This window comes from Akebia trifoliata, unplaced genomic scaffold (genome assembly GCF_017979445.1).
Source record: "Akebia trifoliata isolate Shusen 1 unplaced genomic scaffold, ASM1797944v1 Contig00499, whole genome shotgun sequence".
Classification (NCBI taxonomy): domain Eukaryota; kingdom Viridiplantae; phylum Streptophyta; class Magnoliopsida; order Ranunculales; family Lardizabalaceae; genus Akebia; species Akebia trifoliata.
In genome coordinates this window covers 29624-43191 of record NW_028237039.1, presented here as the reverse complement: position 1 = coordinate 43191, position 13568 = coordinate 29624, and the positions used below count along the sequence as shown (strand labels likewise).

At 33.4% G+C, this 13568-nt stretch overlaps 1 protein-coding gene across 1 annotated transcript; it reads left to right on the top strand.

Moving 5' to 3' along the window:
• The first annotated feature begins 2111 nt into the window (after window positions 1-2111).
• LOC147381433 (LEAF RUST 10 DISEASE-RESISTANCE LOCUS RECEPTOR-LIKE PROTEIN KINASE-like 2.5) lies at window positions 2112-6761 on the top strand. The gene is made up of 2 exons (XM_086430414.1): window positions 2112-2871; window positions 5185-6761. Exons 1-2 carry the CDS (start codon window positions 2463-2465, stop codon window positions 5973-5975), a joined length of 1200 nt encoding a protein of 399 aa, XP_086286540.1. The 5' UTR covers window positions 2112-2462; the 3' UTR covers window positions 5976-6761.
• Window positions 6762-13568: the final 6807 nt, after the last annotated feature.

The following is a 13568-nucleotide window of genomic DNA, read 5'->3' as shown; positions in this document are numbered from 1 at the left end:
TCAATTTTGCTATTTTTAAATATATTAACGGTGGCTAAATTAATCGCCTCTAATATATTATTTAGTGGCGGTTTACAAGAAATGCCATTAATATGCGCCATTGCCGGCAGTTTTGTAATTATCACTAATTTACAAATACATTTGACCATAATGTTTTGTCGGCAATAGATAACCGTCGATAATGAGTGGGAGAACCGCCTTTAAAAGTTTTCTATTACTGGCGGTTATATAATCACCATTAACACCGCCACTATAGCTTTTCTCGATGCCATAATTGCCAGCGCAAACCAAACAGCCATTGATACTTAATTCCGGCATTTCATTTACTTTTCGCGGCTATTTTCAATTGCCATTGAAGACCTTTTATTTTGTAGTGATGCATCCAAGATGAGAGAATTTAGGCCATTTTTATTACAGAAAATTCTAGGTTCAACCCTCTCCTGAGGCTTTCCATTAACATAACCATATTGTGGTATTAGAGATTCCCTTGAAAACTGTATCGCTAGGAATAAAGTGTATTAATGCTTAAGAGATTAGAATTGATCTCTAGGAAATCTGCATTTTTCTTCTTATTCTAACAGCCATGGTGATGGATAGCTTCAATCGTGAAAAAGTACAATTTTCCACTGTTTGATGCATCAAAATTTTTAAATTTCTACTAAAAATGATTTGCCAACACCCTCAATTTTCCTTCAACAACAGCAAATCATTTTTTTAACCTCCTCCTCTTGAAAAACAATTTGCTAGCACATGACAAATCAAATAGAATCAATATTTATTTTATAAACAAAGTTAAACAAAATAGAAAAGCGCAAAAAATAAAATCACAATTTTATTTAAAATTATCTAAATCAATCCGTTTTTTTATAAATTTCTTATTGAATAATTAATTTTAAATTGTATCAATATTTGTTTTATAAATAAAGTTAGAGAACTGTTATTGGCACCACAAATTTTATTGATTACACCCCAGATAAAATAAAAAATAATAAGTAAAAGTTGGGGTGTCAACAGAAACTATCTCATTATTTGTTAAATTTGATTTGTTTTTTTTTTTAGGATTTTATATGAGCCTAATCATAATTGTAAACAACTACAAAAATTGTTTGAACGAGTGTTATAATGTTGAGATTATAATTTGAGCCAAACCTCTGTACTATTTGAAGAATGTGTTTTAATCTTTAATTGGGGTGTTATAAATAATTTAAGAAATTTGGGGTGGGATAATTAAAACGTAAGGTGCCAATTTACCAATAGTTATTCTCTAATTATTTTATAATTATTTTTTTATATAATTATCACAAAAGTCAAATTAAAATAATATATATGGTCCCGTTCAGCACCAAACATTTTGCCCAATCATTTTTGTCCTACATGAGTTAGAAGTTTTGGAATGAGCTGATTTTTGGTGAGGATGATTTCTACGGTGAAGATATCATCTTCACCAAAAATCAGCCCATTCTAAAACTTCTAGCCCCATGTTTACAAGTTGAAAAATTGTGGGACCATCCATTTTTTGTAAACCATTTTTGATAGGGATAGAAATTTTGAAATGGGCTGATTTTTAGTGATGACGATCTCCTCACCATAGAAATCATCCTCATAAAAAATCAGCCGATTCCAAAACTTTTAACCCATGTAGGACAAAAATGATTGGGCAAAATGTTTGGTGCGGAACATTTCCCATTATATATATATATATATATTATTAAAATTCAAACAATAAAAATAATTTCCTATCATATATCCACATAGTAGTAGTAAAGGATTTGCTTTGGCAATTAATACTTTCTCACAATTAAACACATCAAGATTAGAGGAAGCACGTCATGAGCTAAGGGTTGTCTCATATATTCACCAAAATGTGGCCCATCCCCTTGTACAATAGATTCTACTTCCACACCAACTTTGTATTGGAGTACTACCCTAAGATATGTGTGTTAATTCTTTGGCTAGTGACTTCGGTGCAGCAATAGGAGAATTCTATATTTTCTTTTCCTTCTTTCTAAGTCAAGCCGCGTCGCGTTTGAATGAACTACGTTATTCTTTGAACGTTCCAAGAAAATACAACTCAGCGCGTCTATTATGCCAATAAGATGACCTCTCTCTCTGCTCTTTCCATATCACACTCACTCACTCACTCACTCTTTCTTTCTCACTCACTCATCCTTCTCTTCTCTTCTCTGAGTTAATTTCAAAATGAAGCTAAATCTTCCCTTTGTAACTCATCTCGTTTTCTTCTTCTTCTTCATCCATCTTCCAACATCTTTATGTGCCAATGACTGCAGTCTTTCATTCGATTGTGGAGACATCGTAGGCATCGCTTATCCCTTCTGGGGAAATTCCCGACCTAATCATTGTGGCCACCCCAGTTTCGAACTCACATGCCAAGATAATAGCACTCAGATTAACATCATGTCGGAAACATATCAGGTCCTAGTATCCAAGAAACCGCTAAAACTATGACAATTGTCCGAAACGATTTCTTAGATGGTAATTGTCCTTCAAAATTTCATAACGACATTCTCGATTTCACTCACTTCGATTATACTTCCAATGATGGGAATCTCACCTTGTTCTACCATTGCTCTTCTTTTATTAATGGATTCCCTTACAGTTGTGTGGAAAATAATAGTGGTGCTGTTTACGCTTCTATGGATCCTATGCCCCAAAACCTTCCATGTCATACAAGCGTAGTTTCGGTTCTACAATCAGCTGTGGATGATGGAGGTTATACACTCAGCGAAGTTTTGAAGAAGGGGTTCGAAGTACATTATGTGGTTAACGATCCACCACCACCAGCAATCCCTCCTCCTACTCCACCACCACCACCAGCAATCCCTCCTCCTCCTCCCAGGAACAATGGATCAGGTATAGACCTAAGCCCCCCACCCCCCATGGTTTCAAATGATCTTGTTCGAAACCGAGATGACTCTCACCCAAGTCAACTTGGTATCCTTCACTAATCTATGTACCAATCATGGTTTCAAGGCTCGAGTCATCCATCCATCCATCATGAACCTGACAGGTAGACATGGCGTCTCAACTGTGACATATCTCGTGAGATAAAAGAGAGATGCTTTTGGATGAGATTTTCAAAATCTCATCTGAGTCCACTGGGATTTTATATATTGTTCTTAAAATAATTTGTTTTTCTAGTATTTATATTTATAGTTTCTAAATAAAATATGATTTTATAGCAAAACATCTTCTAATCTCATAAACAACTTATAATTATTTCATATAATTATATTCGTATAAAATATAAATAATTGCAATCCGAATTAAAATTATATTGTTCAACATGAGTTGACTTGTCTAAGACAACTCGGTCTTGTCGACAAATGAGACCATTCAACCAACATTGGAAACCACTCAAGAGAAAGCAATAAAATATTATTACATAAAAATAATAAAATATTAGAAAGATACTTTTCTAAGATAAAGTTTAGGGGAAATTATTAAAAAAAAACAAACAAACAAAAAAAAAATCAGATTTTAAAAAAATTGTAATCAGGAACCTTTTTCGGCCCTGAAAGGGTCGAAAATGTGTTTAATATATATATATATATAAGTAAAAAAAAAATCAGATTTTCAGCTCTTTAAGGGTTGAAAATTTCTCTTTCTTCAATTTATCAATTTATTTATTTCTCTCATATGTCTCTTCAATTTATTTAAAATTAAAACTTTTGGGCCTTGATCATGATTATCCTACGATGTGGATCATGATCACGATCACTATCTTGATCGCGATCATGATCACTATCTTGATCTCGATCATAATCATGATCACATTGATTAAGATCAAGATCTGACGATCACAATCTTAATAATGATCAACATCAAGAACTCACGATCTTGATCTTGATCATGATCAAGATCAATATCTTAAGATCAAGATCAATATCTTAAATGTAAATGTAAATTTTAAGTAAATTCTTTTTGCCTTTTTGTTAAGATCAAGATCTTAAATGTAAATATAAATTTTAAGTAATTTTTTTTTACCTTTTTGTTAAGATCTTAAATGTAAATGTAAATAAGTAAATTTTTTTTACCTTTTTGCTAGATGAAAACCAATGAATGAAAAGGTGAAGAAGAAGTTGTTGCTATTGGTCGAAATATTGGAGTCGAGGGAGAAAATTACATTTAGGAGAGAGAAAATTAAGAGGGAAAGGGTTGAAAATCCGATTTTTTTTTACTTAAATTTAAAATAAAAAATAAATAAAAATACATTTTCGGCCCTTAAGAGCCAAAAAAAAGTTCCTAATTACAATTTCTTAAAAATCTAATTTTTTTTTACGAATTATTTTTTATTTTTTTAAATAATTTCCCCTAAAGTTTATTGACCACACCTCTTGTGGAATCCAAAAGCATGATTGAATTCCATGGAAAGATGAATCATGCCATTTGATTGGACCTGGGGAAATGTTAAAAGAGAGTTAGCCTTTACTTTTGGGGTGGGATCCTCACGAGAGAGAATATCATTGGAGGTAGGAAAAAATATTTTGTCACGAGTTGAACAATCGAACCATGCGAAGCCCACCCAAAAAAGCAAAAGCATTAAACGTTATTATATATTTAAAAAAAAAAATAAGAACTAAAAAAAAAGCTTTCAAAAATAACATGATCGGATGCCACCGGATGTAGATCGAATTTTTTAAAAAAGAATTTAAGAAAAAAACTTATTTTTCACAAGGTTGGATTTTAGTTTTAAATTTGGTATTTCAATTAGTGGCCATCAAATTTTTAATTATTATTTAAGCTACGCAGTGATCTCTAGTGGGCTGTGGTGTTATTTAGCCAACTTGGCAGTCAAAATACGCCCCACAACCCTTCATAAGATTTGAAATCTTTCTAGGGAAGCAAGCTGGCCTCACTCTTTTGCTCTAAAATATAAAATAATAAATACTTTAGTATTTTTTAAAAATCAAAATGTGTGAAAAATGTAACATCCTAATGAATTATTAGACGTTAGCATTTCCCTTGAGTCAAAGATTTTGTGTACTTAATTCACTCTCAAAAACCAAATGAACGATGTCAAGGAATTCATTCATCCAAATAATAAATACCTTTAGTCTTTTTCTCTTTCACCTTATTTTCTTATTATCTTTTACTTGAATCACAACATATTGAACACCCAAAGTAAAAATTATCTGATTTTTGTGCTCCTTTCTTTGCCTACAGTTCCATCGAAGAATGCAACCGTTGTTATAGCTATAATTGCAGTGGTTTTAGTTTTCGTGGTTATAGCTACAATCGTAGTTATATTATGTTGCTTGAGAAGGGAATGTTCTTTAGTTAAATTGGTATTCGGGAAGAAGAAAATAATGAATGCTCATTGTATGGAGACGGGTTTAAAGGATTTGGGTCCAAAAAGTTACAAATATTCAGAAATCAAGAAAATGACCAACGGCTTCAAAGAAAAATTGGGCGAAGGAGGTTATGGTGACGTGTACAGAGGGAAAATAAATGATGATACGGTAGCTGTGAAGGTGTTGAAAGAAAAGAAAGGAGATTTTAAAAATGAGATTGATACCATTAGTAGGACTAGTCATGTTAATATTGTCACTCTGAGAGGTTACTGTATTGGAAAGAAAGAAAGCGCTCTTATCTATGAGTACATGCCCAATGGATCTCTTGAAAAATTCATATTTGGTGAGGAATCATCATGGGAATGTTCTCAACTCGGATGGAATAAACTATATGATATTGCAGTCGGCATTGCTCGGGGATTAGAATACTTGCATAATGGTTGTAACTCTCAGATTCTTCATTTTGACATAAAACCTCATAACATTCTCTTGGATCAAGATTTCCATCCAAAAATCTCTGATTTTGGGCACTCGAAACTATGCCGTGAAAAGAAGAATACGGTGTCAGTAGAGCGTGCTAGAGGAACTCCAGGGTATATTGCGCCAGAATTGCAAGATCCAAAATATGGAAAAGTCTCTCGTAAGTCAGTCGGATGTATATAGCTATGGAAAGATGGTGCTTGAAATGGTCAAACAAACAAAGAACCTTTACTTAGAAGCAAACGCTAGTGATACATCTATATCAACCTGGATCCAGGAGCGTGTTGTTCAACCTGGGAATCAAAGATTGCTTCAAGTTAGAACTGAAGAAGATACAGAAATTGTAATAAAGATGAGTGTAGTTGGTTTTCGTTGCATAAAAGAAGATCCTTCTAATCGACCTGAAATGAGACAAGTATTGGAGATGTTGGAAGGAAACCTTGAAGCATTGCAAACTCCGATATTGGAGATGTTGGAAAGTAACCTTGCAGCATTGCAAACTCCACCAATGCCTCCGAAATAAGATCATTCTTCTATAATGTATGTCTACTTTACTTCTTGTGACAGCAAGTTTATATCTTTTTTTCTTATTTGTTCTTTTTTTTTTTAGTGGCGGGGAGTGGTTTGTCAATGCTTGTTTTAGTAATTCAAATAACTACTATAAAGTCGTCTTGTAGAGCCTTTTATTGTCTCTCCAGTTTCTGTCTTTGCTTCCAATTACAATTGATTGGCGCTACCAACGAGCTAACTGAAGTTGACAATGAAACCTTTGATTAGGTGAACTTAGGAGACCACATCAGAGCATTTCTATGAAATAGCTAATGGGAGAAAAAAAAATGACACATCAAAGTGTCATTCCCTTCCCAAGAGTTATGAATTGCTTCTACGTCGGAGTCACTTGCTGGTAGTTTTGAATTTTAGCTTTCCATCTCTTTCTTGCTTAGTTTCTGATTTTATGTTGCAAATGAATGGTTCCATTTCCCACGCTTGGCATTGTTGGAATTGTCATTACAAATATTCTAGCTCTCTAATAAGCTCTTAACTCATACAAGCACACATACGTACGAGGTTGCTATTTTTGACTTATTATTCTTATTTCCGTGTAGCAAAATATTGTTTTTCTTCAATTTCACATTCCATATGGCTCTTTAGTGTATCTTGATGACTTAATGGGTTTGTTTTAATGCCCATTTCATCACTTCCTATAGGGTCAACAAACATTTCTTCAATATTGCCATCATTTTCAAAAATTGTATTAATGTCCACACTCATCGAAATATTTTCACGAAATATGTCCATTTCCAGAAATAGACACCGAAAGTCAAAATTTAATACCTTGCACTGAACTATTGTCAGATTCCTTTCTTGTCCACCTCCACAGGCTTGAAGCATCCATTTAGGCAACTTTCAAGTTAAGAGAGATGCTATTGCACAATGTGAAAAAAAAAGCCCAAATTTGACGACCTTGGGCCAACAAATTTCATAAAATTCGATGGACTAAGGGGTCGAATTGGCGTTGAATTTTACATTGTCAAATTTGTATTTTCAAGGGGCCGAAACTGTCAAATTAATGAAGGATGGGAGAAATACGACAACTCTAAGCCGTCAAATCTGGGAACATCAAGAATTTAGACGGTCCTAGATTGTCAAAATTCAGTTTATAAAATTAGTAGGTCTTAGCCCATTTTTTCTGTCGAATTTTTCAGTTTTCATGTGGTGTTGACACCCCAACTTCAATTTATTACACTCAATTTAAAAAAAAAATTTAATAAAACTTGGGGTGCCAATAGAAGCTCTTCGCTTTAAGTGCAGACTAATTTGACCAAAGGTCTTTGTCGGAAGAATAGATAAATTATAAGAAAACCATGATGGTGAGTTTATTGAAGAATTAAAAGATGGACAAACAAGTAAAATGAGAGGACTTTCTTGGGAAAAAATTCATTAAGAAATGAGTTAAAGAGTAATTATCCCGAATCAAATTCAAATACACATGGGTTTGCAGCAAAATTGGCCTTGGGTGAACTAAGGCCTGAACAAAAATTATATTTGACCGTGATTCACCCTTGGACCAAGCAAAAATTGCTCCTAGTCGTGGGTCATCCTTGGACCAAGCAAAAATTGCTAATGGCCATGGGTTACCATTGGCCAAAGTTGAGAAACGACTGAGCTTAAATTTAAGCTTGGCCAAGGGGTACAACTAGACTTAAACAATTTTTTTTACATGGCCTTCAAGCCTTATGGTTGCTTGAAAATGGGGTTTTGAATATTCTTAAAATTTTCTTAGGGTCAAACTTCTTTTCGGAAAGATTTTGGTACTCTCAGGCTCGTCATACACAAAAATGGGGTGTTTACAATGTGCTTGCACACATGTTGGGGGTAATTTGGGGTGGTTGAGATGTGAATCTGAATTGACCAAACTGTTGTTGTTGGTCGATATGGGAATTCCATAGTCAAATTTGAATGATTTGACTTGGGAGTTGGTGGAAGGTTGACTTTGAGCATAGGCTGGGCTTTAAAAGGTCTTATAGGCATTTTGGTGGGCCTATTAAGCTTTTAGGGGATTTCAAAAACTTGAGAAAATTCTAATTTTTGATAAATGTTGGGGAATTGATACAAAAATAAATGGGAAGGGTGTGTTTGAGGTTTAGGAAGGCTGCAGAAAGGTTTGCAAAGGGTTTTTGGGCTTCCGAAAGGGTTGGGAGTGTCTTTTGGATGGGTTTAGGGTCTTTTTTATTTTAGATGAGATTCGGATTTTTGGAAGTTTTAAGGGTAGGTTTAGGGGTTTTGTGAAATGGTTCAAAAAGTGGGTTTTTTACTTCTTCCCTGCCTTCAGACTTCACAGGATAGATGGAAACCTACCAAAACACTGCAACTTGTATAAAAAAAGATCGGTACGCAATTTTGGGGTGTCTACAATTCCATTAAAGACATGTCCCTAGGACTAAACCAACAAAAATACACTATTCAATTAGTATATAAGTGCGTAAGGAAACCTTAAAAACCAAAAAAGTGAAATCTATGGTGATTTGCATAATATCCTCAAGCTTATAAAATAATCAACAAACATATATTTTTATATATGACTTGTTCATTGACTCCTTTTTAAGTATTTGTAGGCCAAAATATTGTACATTTGACTCTTGAGCTTCTCCTATCCCTTTAATATCTAAAAACTCTTTTAAAAAATTATTTATACTTCACTTTTAGCAAATCTTTGGTAACCACCAACCTATTGGATGAGACAAAGTAACTAACATCTTCCTTGTCTCTCAACTAAACCTCCTTATCATTAACCTCTATGGTTAGACCAGATTTGAGTAAAGTCCCAAAATCAAATTTAGAAACTCATTTTATGATATCTGCTGATATCTTAACTCTTTAAATGATGACAACTCCTAAACCCACGTAGATGAGGTCAAAACCTCTTTAACCTCACGTATCTACAACAAGAAAACCCAATAATTTAGAAATCATTTGAAACTTGGGTTAGTGGCTTAATGGACCACCTAATTGACCAATAGGTCCAACATAACAATTTTGATTTCTTCCATAATTTCTTATTTGATTTCAGGAGGATGCAAAGAAGACGAGTAAGTTAAAGAAAAATGAGTTGGAGATGATTTCATCATCTAGCATAACTCTTTTAGTCAATTTTTTTGGCCGCAAAGTGTAATCATAATTTCATTAACTAGAGTTCATCTTTTGATTAATTAAATGTCACATGTCATTTCTCAATTCCAACGATCTAGGGTTAACCTGATCCATCAGTCTAGGCGACCTTTTCCCTTAAGTTGTGCTTGGATTGAGAGAAGTGGAGAGAAGATAAGAGAAGAGAAAATAAATGAGTTTCTCTCCATTTCTCTTGTTTGGATTGTTAATTGGGGAGAGAAGAAGAGAGAAAATAATGTGAGTTTTCTTTATCTCCAAAAGTGAAGAGAAGAGGGAAATGGAAAAAATCCCTTTTAAAATATTTTTAATGCCAACTCTACCCCTAGATCTCTTTTAAGATATTTTAAAATTTCAAAGTTGTTTGAAGTTCTCTCCTATCAATCCAAACATGGTAGAGAGAGAAATTGAGTTTCTTCTCTTCTTTTCCATTCTCTTCTCTTTTCTTAATGAATTTCACTTCTCTCTACTTTTCTCAATCCAAATATGACCGTACAAATTTACCACCAAACATCTATTATTACGTTTGATATAATTATTCCCTTCTTGTGAAGCAAAAAAAAAATATGCAATTTAAAAATGTCTCGGGCCTTAACGTCGCATGCATAACATTTGTTCCTTCTCAAATCAAAGTCTTTAAATAGAATTCTACCATAGATAAAACTCTTGAATCAAGACTACTATTTTTCTTTATGGGAGTAGATCATATTTAGCTTTTGTTCTACTATCCATATAACATTACATTTACGAAAAACAACAACTCAATCCTTTTGAATTCGTTGTTTAGATCAAATTGAAATAAAAAATTAAAAATAAAAAATATATACAAAAAAATCTGATCTAGTATTTGAAAATGGACAGTCATTAGAACTCCTAAATTTAAACAGTTCCATATAATTGTCATCTTGAAGTAGCACTCCATCAACTATTAGAGAGAAATAAAAATTACTTAAAGGACCATGGTGATGGAATTTCTTTCTAATTAGTCACTAAGTTTTAAAGCCTCTCTTAATAGTCCATGTACGAATGGAATCCAATGGACCACTCTAATGAATTTAACAGCACTGATCAAAAGTCATTCCTAGCACCTCCCTCCTTGTGGTGGCATGGTACCTATCAAAATCACTCTGACACTCAAGTTAGAGAAGCAGATGAATAGTCTAAGAAAACTAGTTAGACCCTGATCCCCCAAAAAAGATCCCTTTCAATAGTACTTCTTGTGTTATTTATCCCCGCTAGCTATTCATAGGTTTTTCCCTCTATAAATTATAATCATGGGATATCTACTGATTCTGCAGAGTTGTTTACCTAACCAAAATCTTTTGGATTGATTGTACTAAACTGTAGAGATCTCTTGTGGGATCTTTGGGACTGGCGTGCACATATCAGCCTTCTGGTTACTATATGACCTAGCCTGCCCTGCTTGGCAGACCTGGTCTTGCTTAATGTTATGCTGCTCTACCAACCAAACTAAGGAGGTCTCTGCTTTGACCTGCCCTGCTTGCAGGGCAACACCCGTATGTTGATCAGTGTCTGATACCACCTAACTAGTTTAGACATGTGTACATCTTAGATTAGTGCGCAATTATTTCCTTTTACAGTCCATTTAGTAAAACTTATTCATTTCTCACATTTCTCACGATTGAATGCTCTAACCATTTGAACTCATTATTTTCATAAAAACAAATTTAGGTTTTTGGCATCTCAATCGAGTATCGAAGACTCCATTTCATCGGAAAGGATTTAAGAATAAAGAAATATCATTTTTAAGGGTTTTTCAAATATTTTTAAGATATATGAAAAAAAAAAATTAAGCTTTTTTTTCACTTTTCGTCTTCATTTTAGGATGAAAATCGATCAATAATGGTTTTTTTTTTTTTTTTTTGAAATCATCTAAACACATTGTTATCTCAAGTTTTTTTTTGTTGTCAATCTTTCCATGTATTTAGTTGAAAAAACTTGAAAATCGAAAATGAGTGGGTTTTACTAGTGTCGAGTTCACCACTTTTTATTGTCAAGTTTGGCAATAAATAAAAGTGGTGAACTCAATAATAAATAAAAAGTGGTGCGATCGACAATAAATATAAAAAGAGTGGTGAACTCGACAATAAAAAATGGTAAGCTCAACAATAAATAGAAATCAATGAGTTCGACAATAAATAAAAAGTGGTGACCACAGCAATAAATAAAAAAATGGTGAGTTTGCCAATAATAACCGTTAAGAAATAATAATAAAAAATGATTTACTAAATGGATTAACAAGCTACCGGCCAAAATTTAAGCACTATTTAGAAAGAAATCCCTTCGCTAGTCCTTTTAAGTAATTTTTCCTAAAAAATATTTATTGATAGCTATAGAAAAAATTGGGAGCAGATCTTCAGTAGTGTGATTTTCATGCAACCCCAACGTTGGAGAGTTTTGCATGTCATCAAGATGCTAGCATCCAATCGTTTAATTATAGGAGTTTGGTGATCGTTCATTTTCAATCCCTTGAATGATGTAAAAAAATATTTTTTTTTAACGATAATTTCTTTTTTTTCAAATCTGATCTAAACCATGAATTTATAGGGCTGTGTTGTGTATTTTCCTTGAATGTGGTGTTCTATTGCTGTACAACAAGGCCATACAGGAGAAATGGGCTCCTCTCCAGAAAAGGGCAACAGAATCTCTGCTTCACTCGTTTATTTTCCGTGTATAAGACGAGTTGTACGAACAGGTTATCTGGCTGATATCATACATGTGCCGTCATCAATCAGTACGAACTTTTATTTCACGAGGGCCCCACTCCACAGGTATGAGTAATGGTGGCTGGTGGTTCTTTCCGTGCACCATGTTTTTCTTTTCTTTTTACCTAAATAATTGCAGGAGTGGACCATCTCTCCCCTTTATTTTACGGGTAATTTAGACATAGGCCACTACATTTGGATAATAATAAAAAAATGACATACCCTTTGATCAGGATTTACTCTTGAATAATAATAAAAAAATAACTTAGATACCTTTATCTTCAATCTGTAATAAAAATATCATTGATTTCTAATTCCTCAAATTCATCATTTTTAACGTCTATATATAATTTTTATTTTTATTTACCCATGTTTTCAAGATTAGGATTATCCTTAAACATTCAAGTTTGAGAAACAAAAAAATAGGAATTTACCAAACTAAAAAAAATTAATTTTAGGATAGAAAATCTAGGGCTTTCTTAGGATAAACTAGTTTCAACTTTCCCAAGGGGTGGAATAGCTTGAAGGACGCTGATTTTTGGTTAGAGTGCAAAGATGGAGATGAGGGCACTTGAGTAAGTGTATAAAATCCTTATCGATGAGAGCGAGATCAAGGGGCATGTCATCCGTTTAAAATTACAAGGGTTTCTCAAAATTCACCAAAACATGGATGGGCATGTGTAAAGTCTAAATCGTTCAAGAGAATACCCAATAAATCCGTGCCCCCTTGACTTTAGTGTCAATCATCTTAATAGACTATTAGAAAAGACCCAAATGAATCCTCATCTTCAATCTCTAACAAAAAAAAAAAACCAAAAAAAATCAAAAAATAAACAAAACTCTTGATTTTCTTCCCAAAGTTGACCATCTTCATCAAACTCTCCAATTCGTATTATATAATGTTTTAATCTATGCATCTTTATATTCAATTCATTGTTTTTAACTTAACATTAACCATTCAGAGAAAACCTTATATTTCTCTCACAAATTTCTATAGTTTTCTGGATCCCCAAAAAAAAAAAATTTATGTTCTTACCAAAAACCCTCATCTTCAACTTTTATGGTGAATTAACTTTAATGTATACAATCATAGTTTCAGTCCATCATTTAATTCTTTGCCTTGACCCATTGTAGAAAATCTTAGATTTTTCTAAAAAGCTTTCATAATTTTAAACTTTCCAAAAATCCTATTTTTCCTACAAGTTTGACGGGTGAAGTACATAGAATCTTAAGGCTAAACGATTTTACCCAAAGAGATTGAAGAGAAGAAAAATAAAGGTTTTTTGGTTATACACTGTAGACACCCCAATTTGAACGGGCCCTCACTCGAAAGGGCCCAAAAACAACAATTTTCCAATAAACTGGGCCAACGGGCCTCGAAGGC

Bases quoted from the DNA above. Each gene is read 5' to 3' on its own strand.
- LOC147381433 (XM_086430414.1), top strand. From the start codon at position 2,463: ATGACAATTGTCCGAAACGATTTCTTAGATGGTAATTGTCCTTCAAAA. The intron at 2,872-5,184 runs GTATAGACCTAA...CTTTGCCTACAG, and splicing joins TCCCAGGAACAATGGATCAG to TTCCATCGAAGAATGCAACC.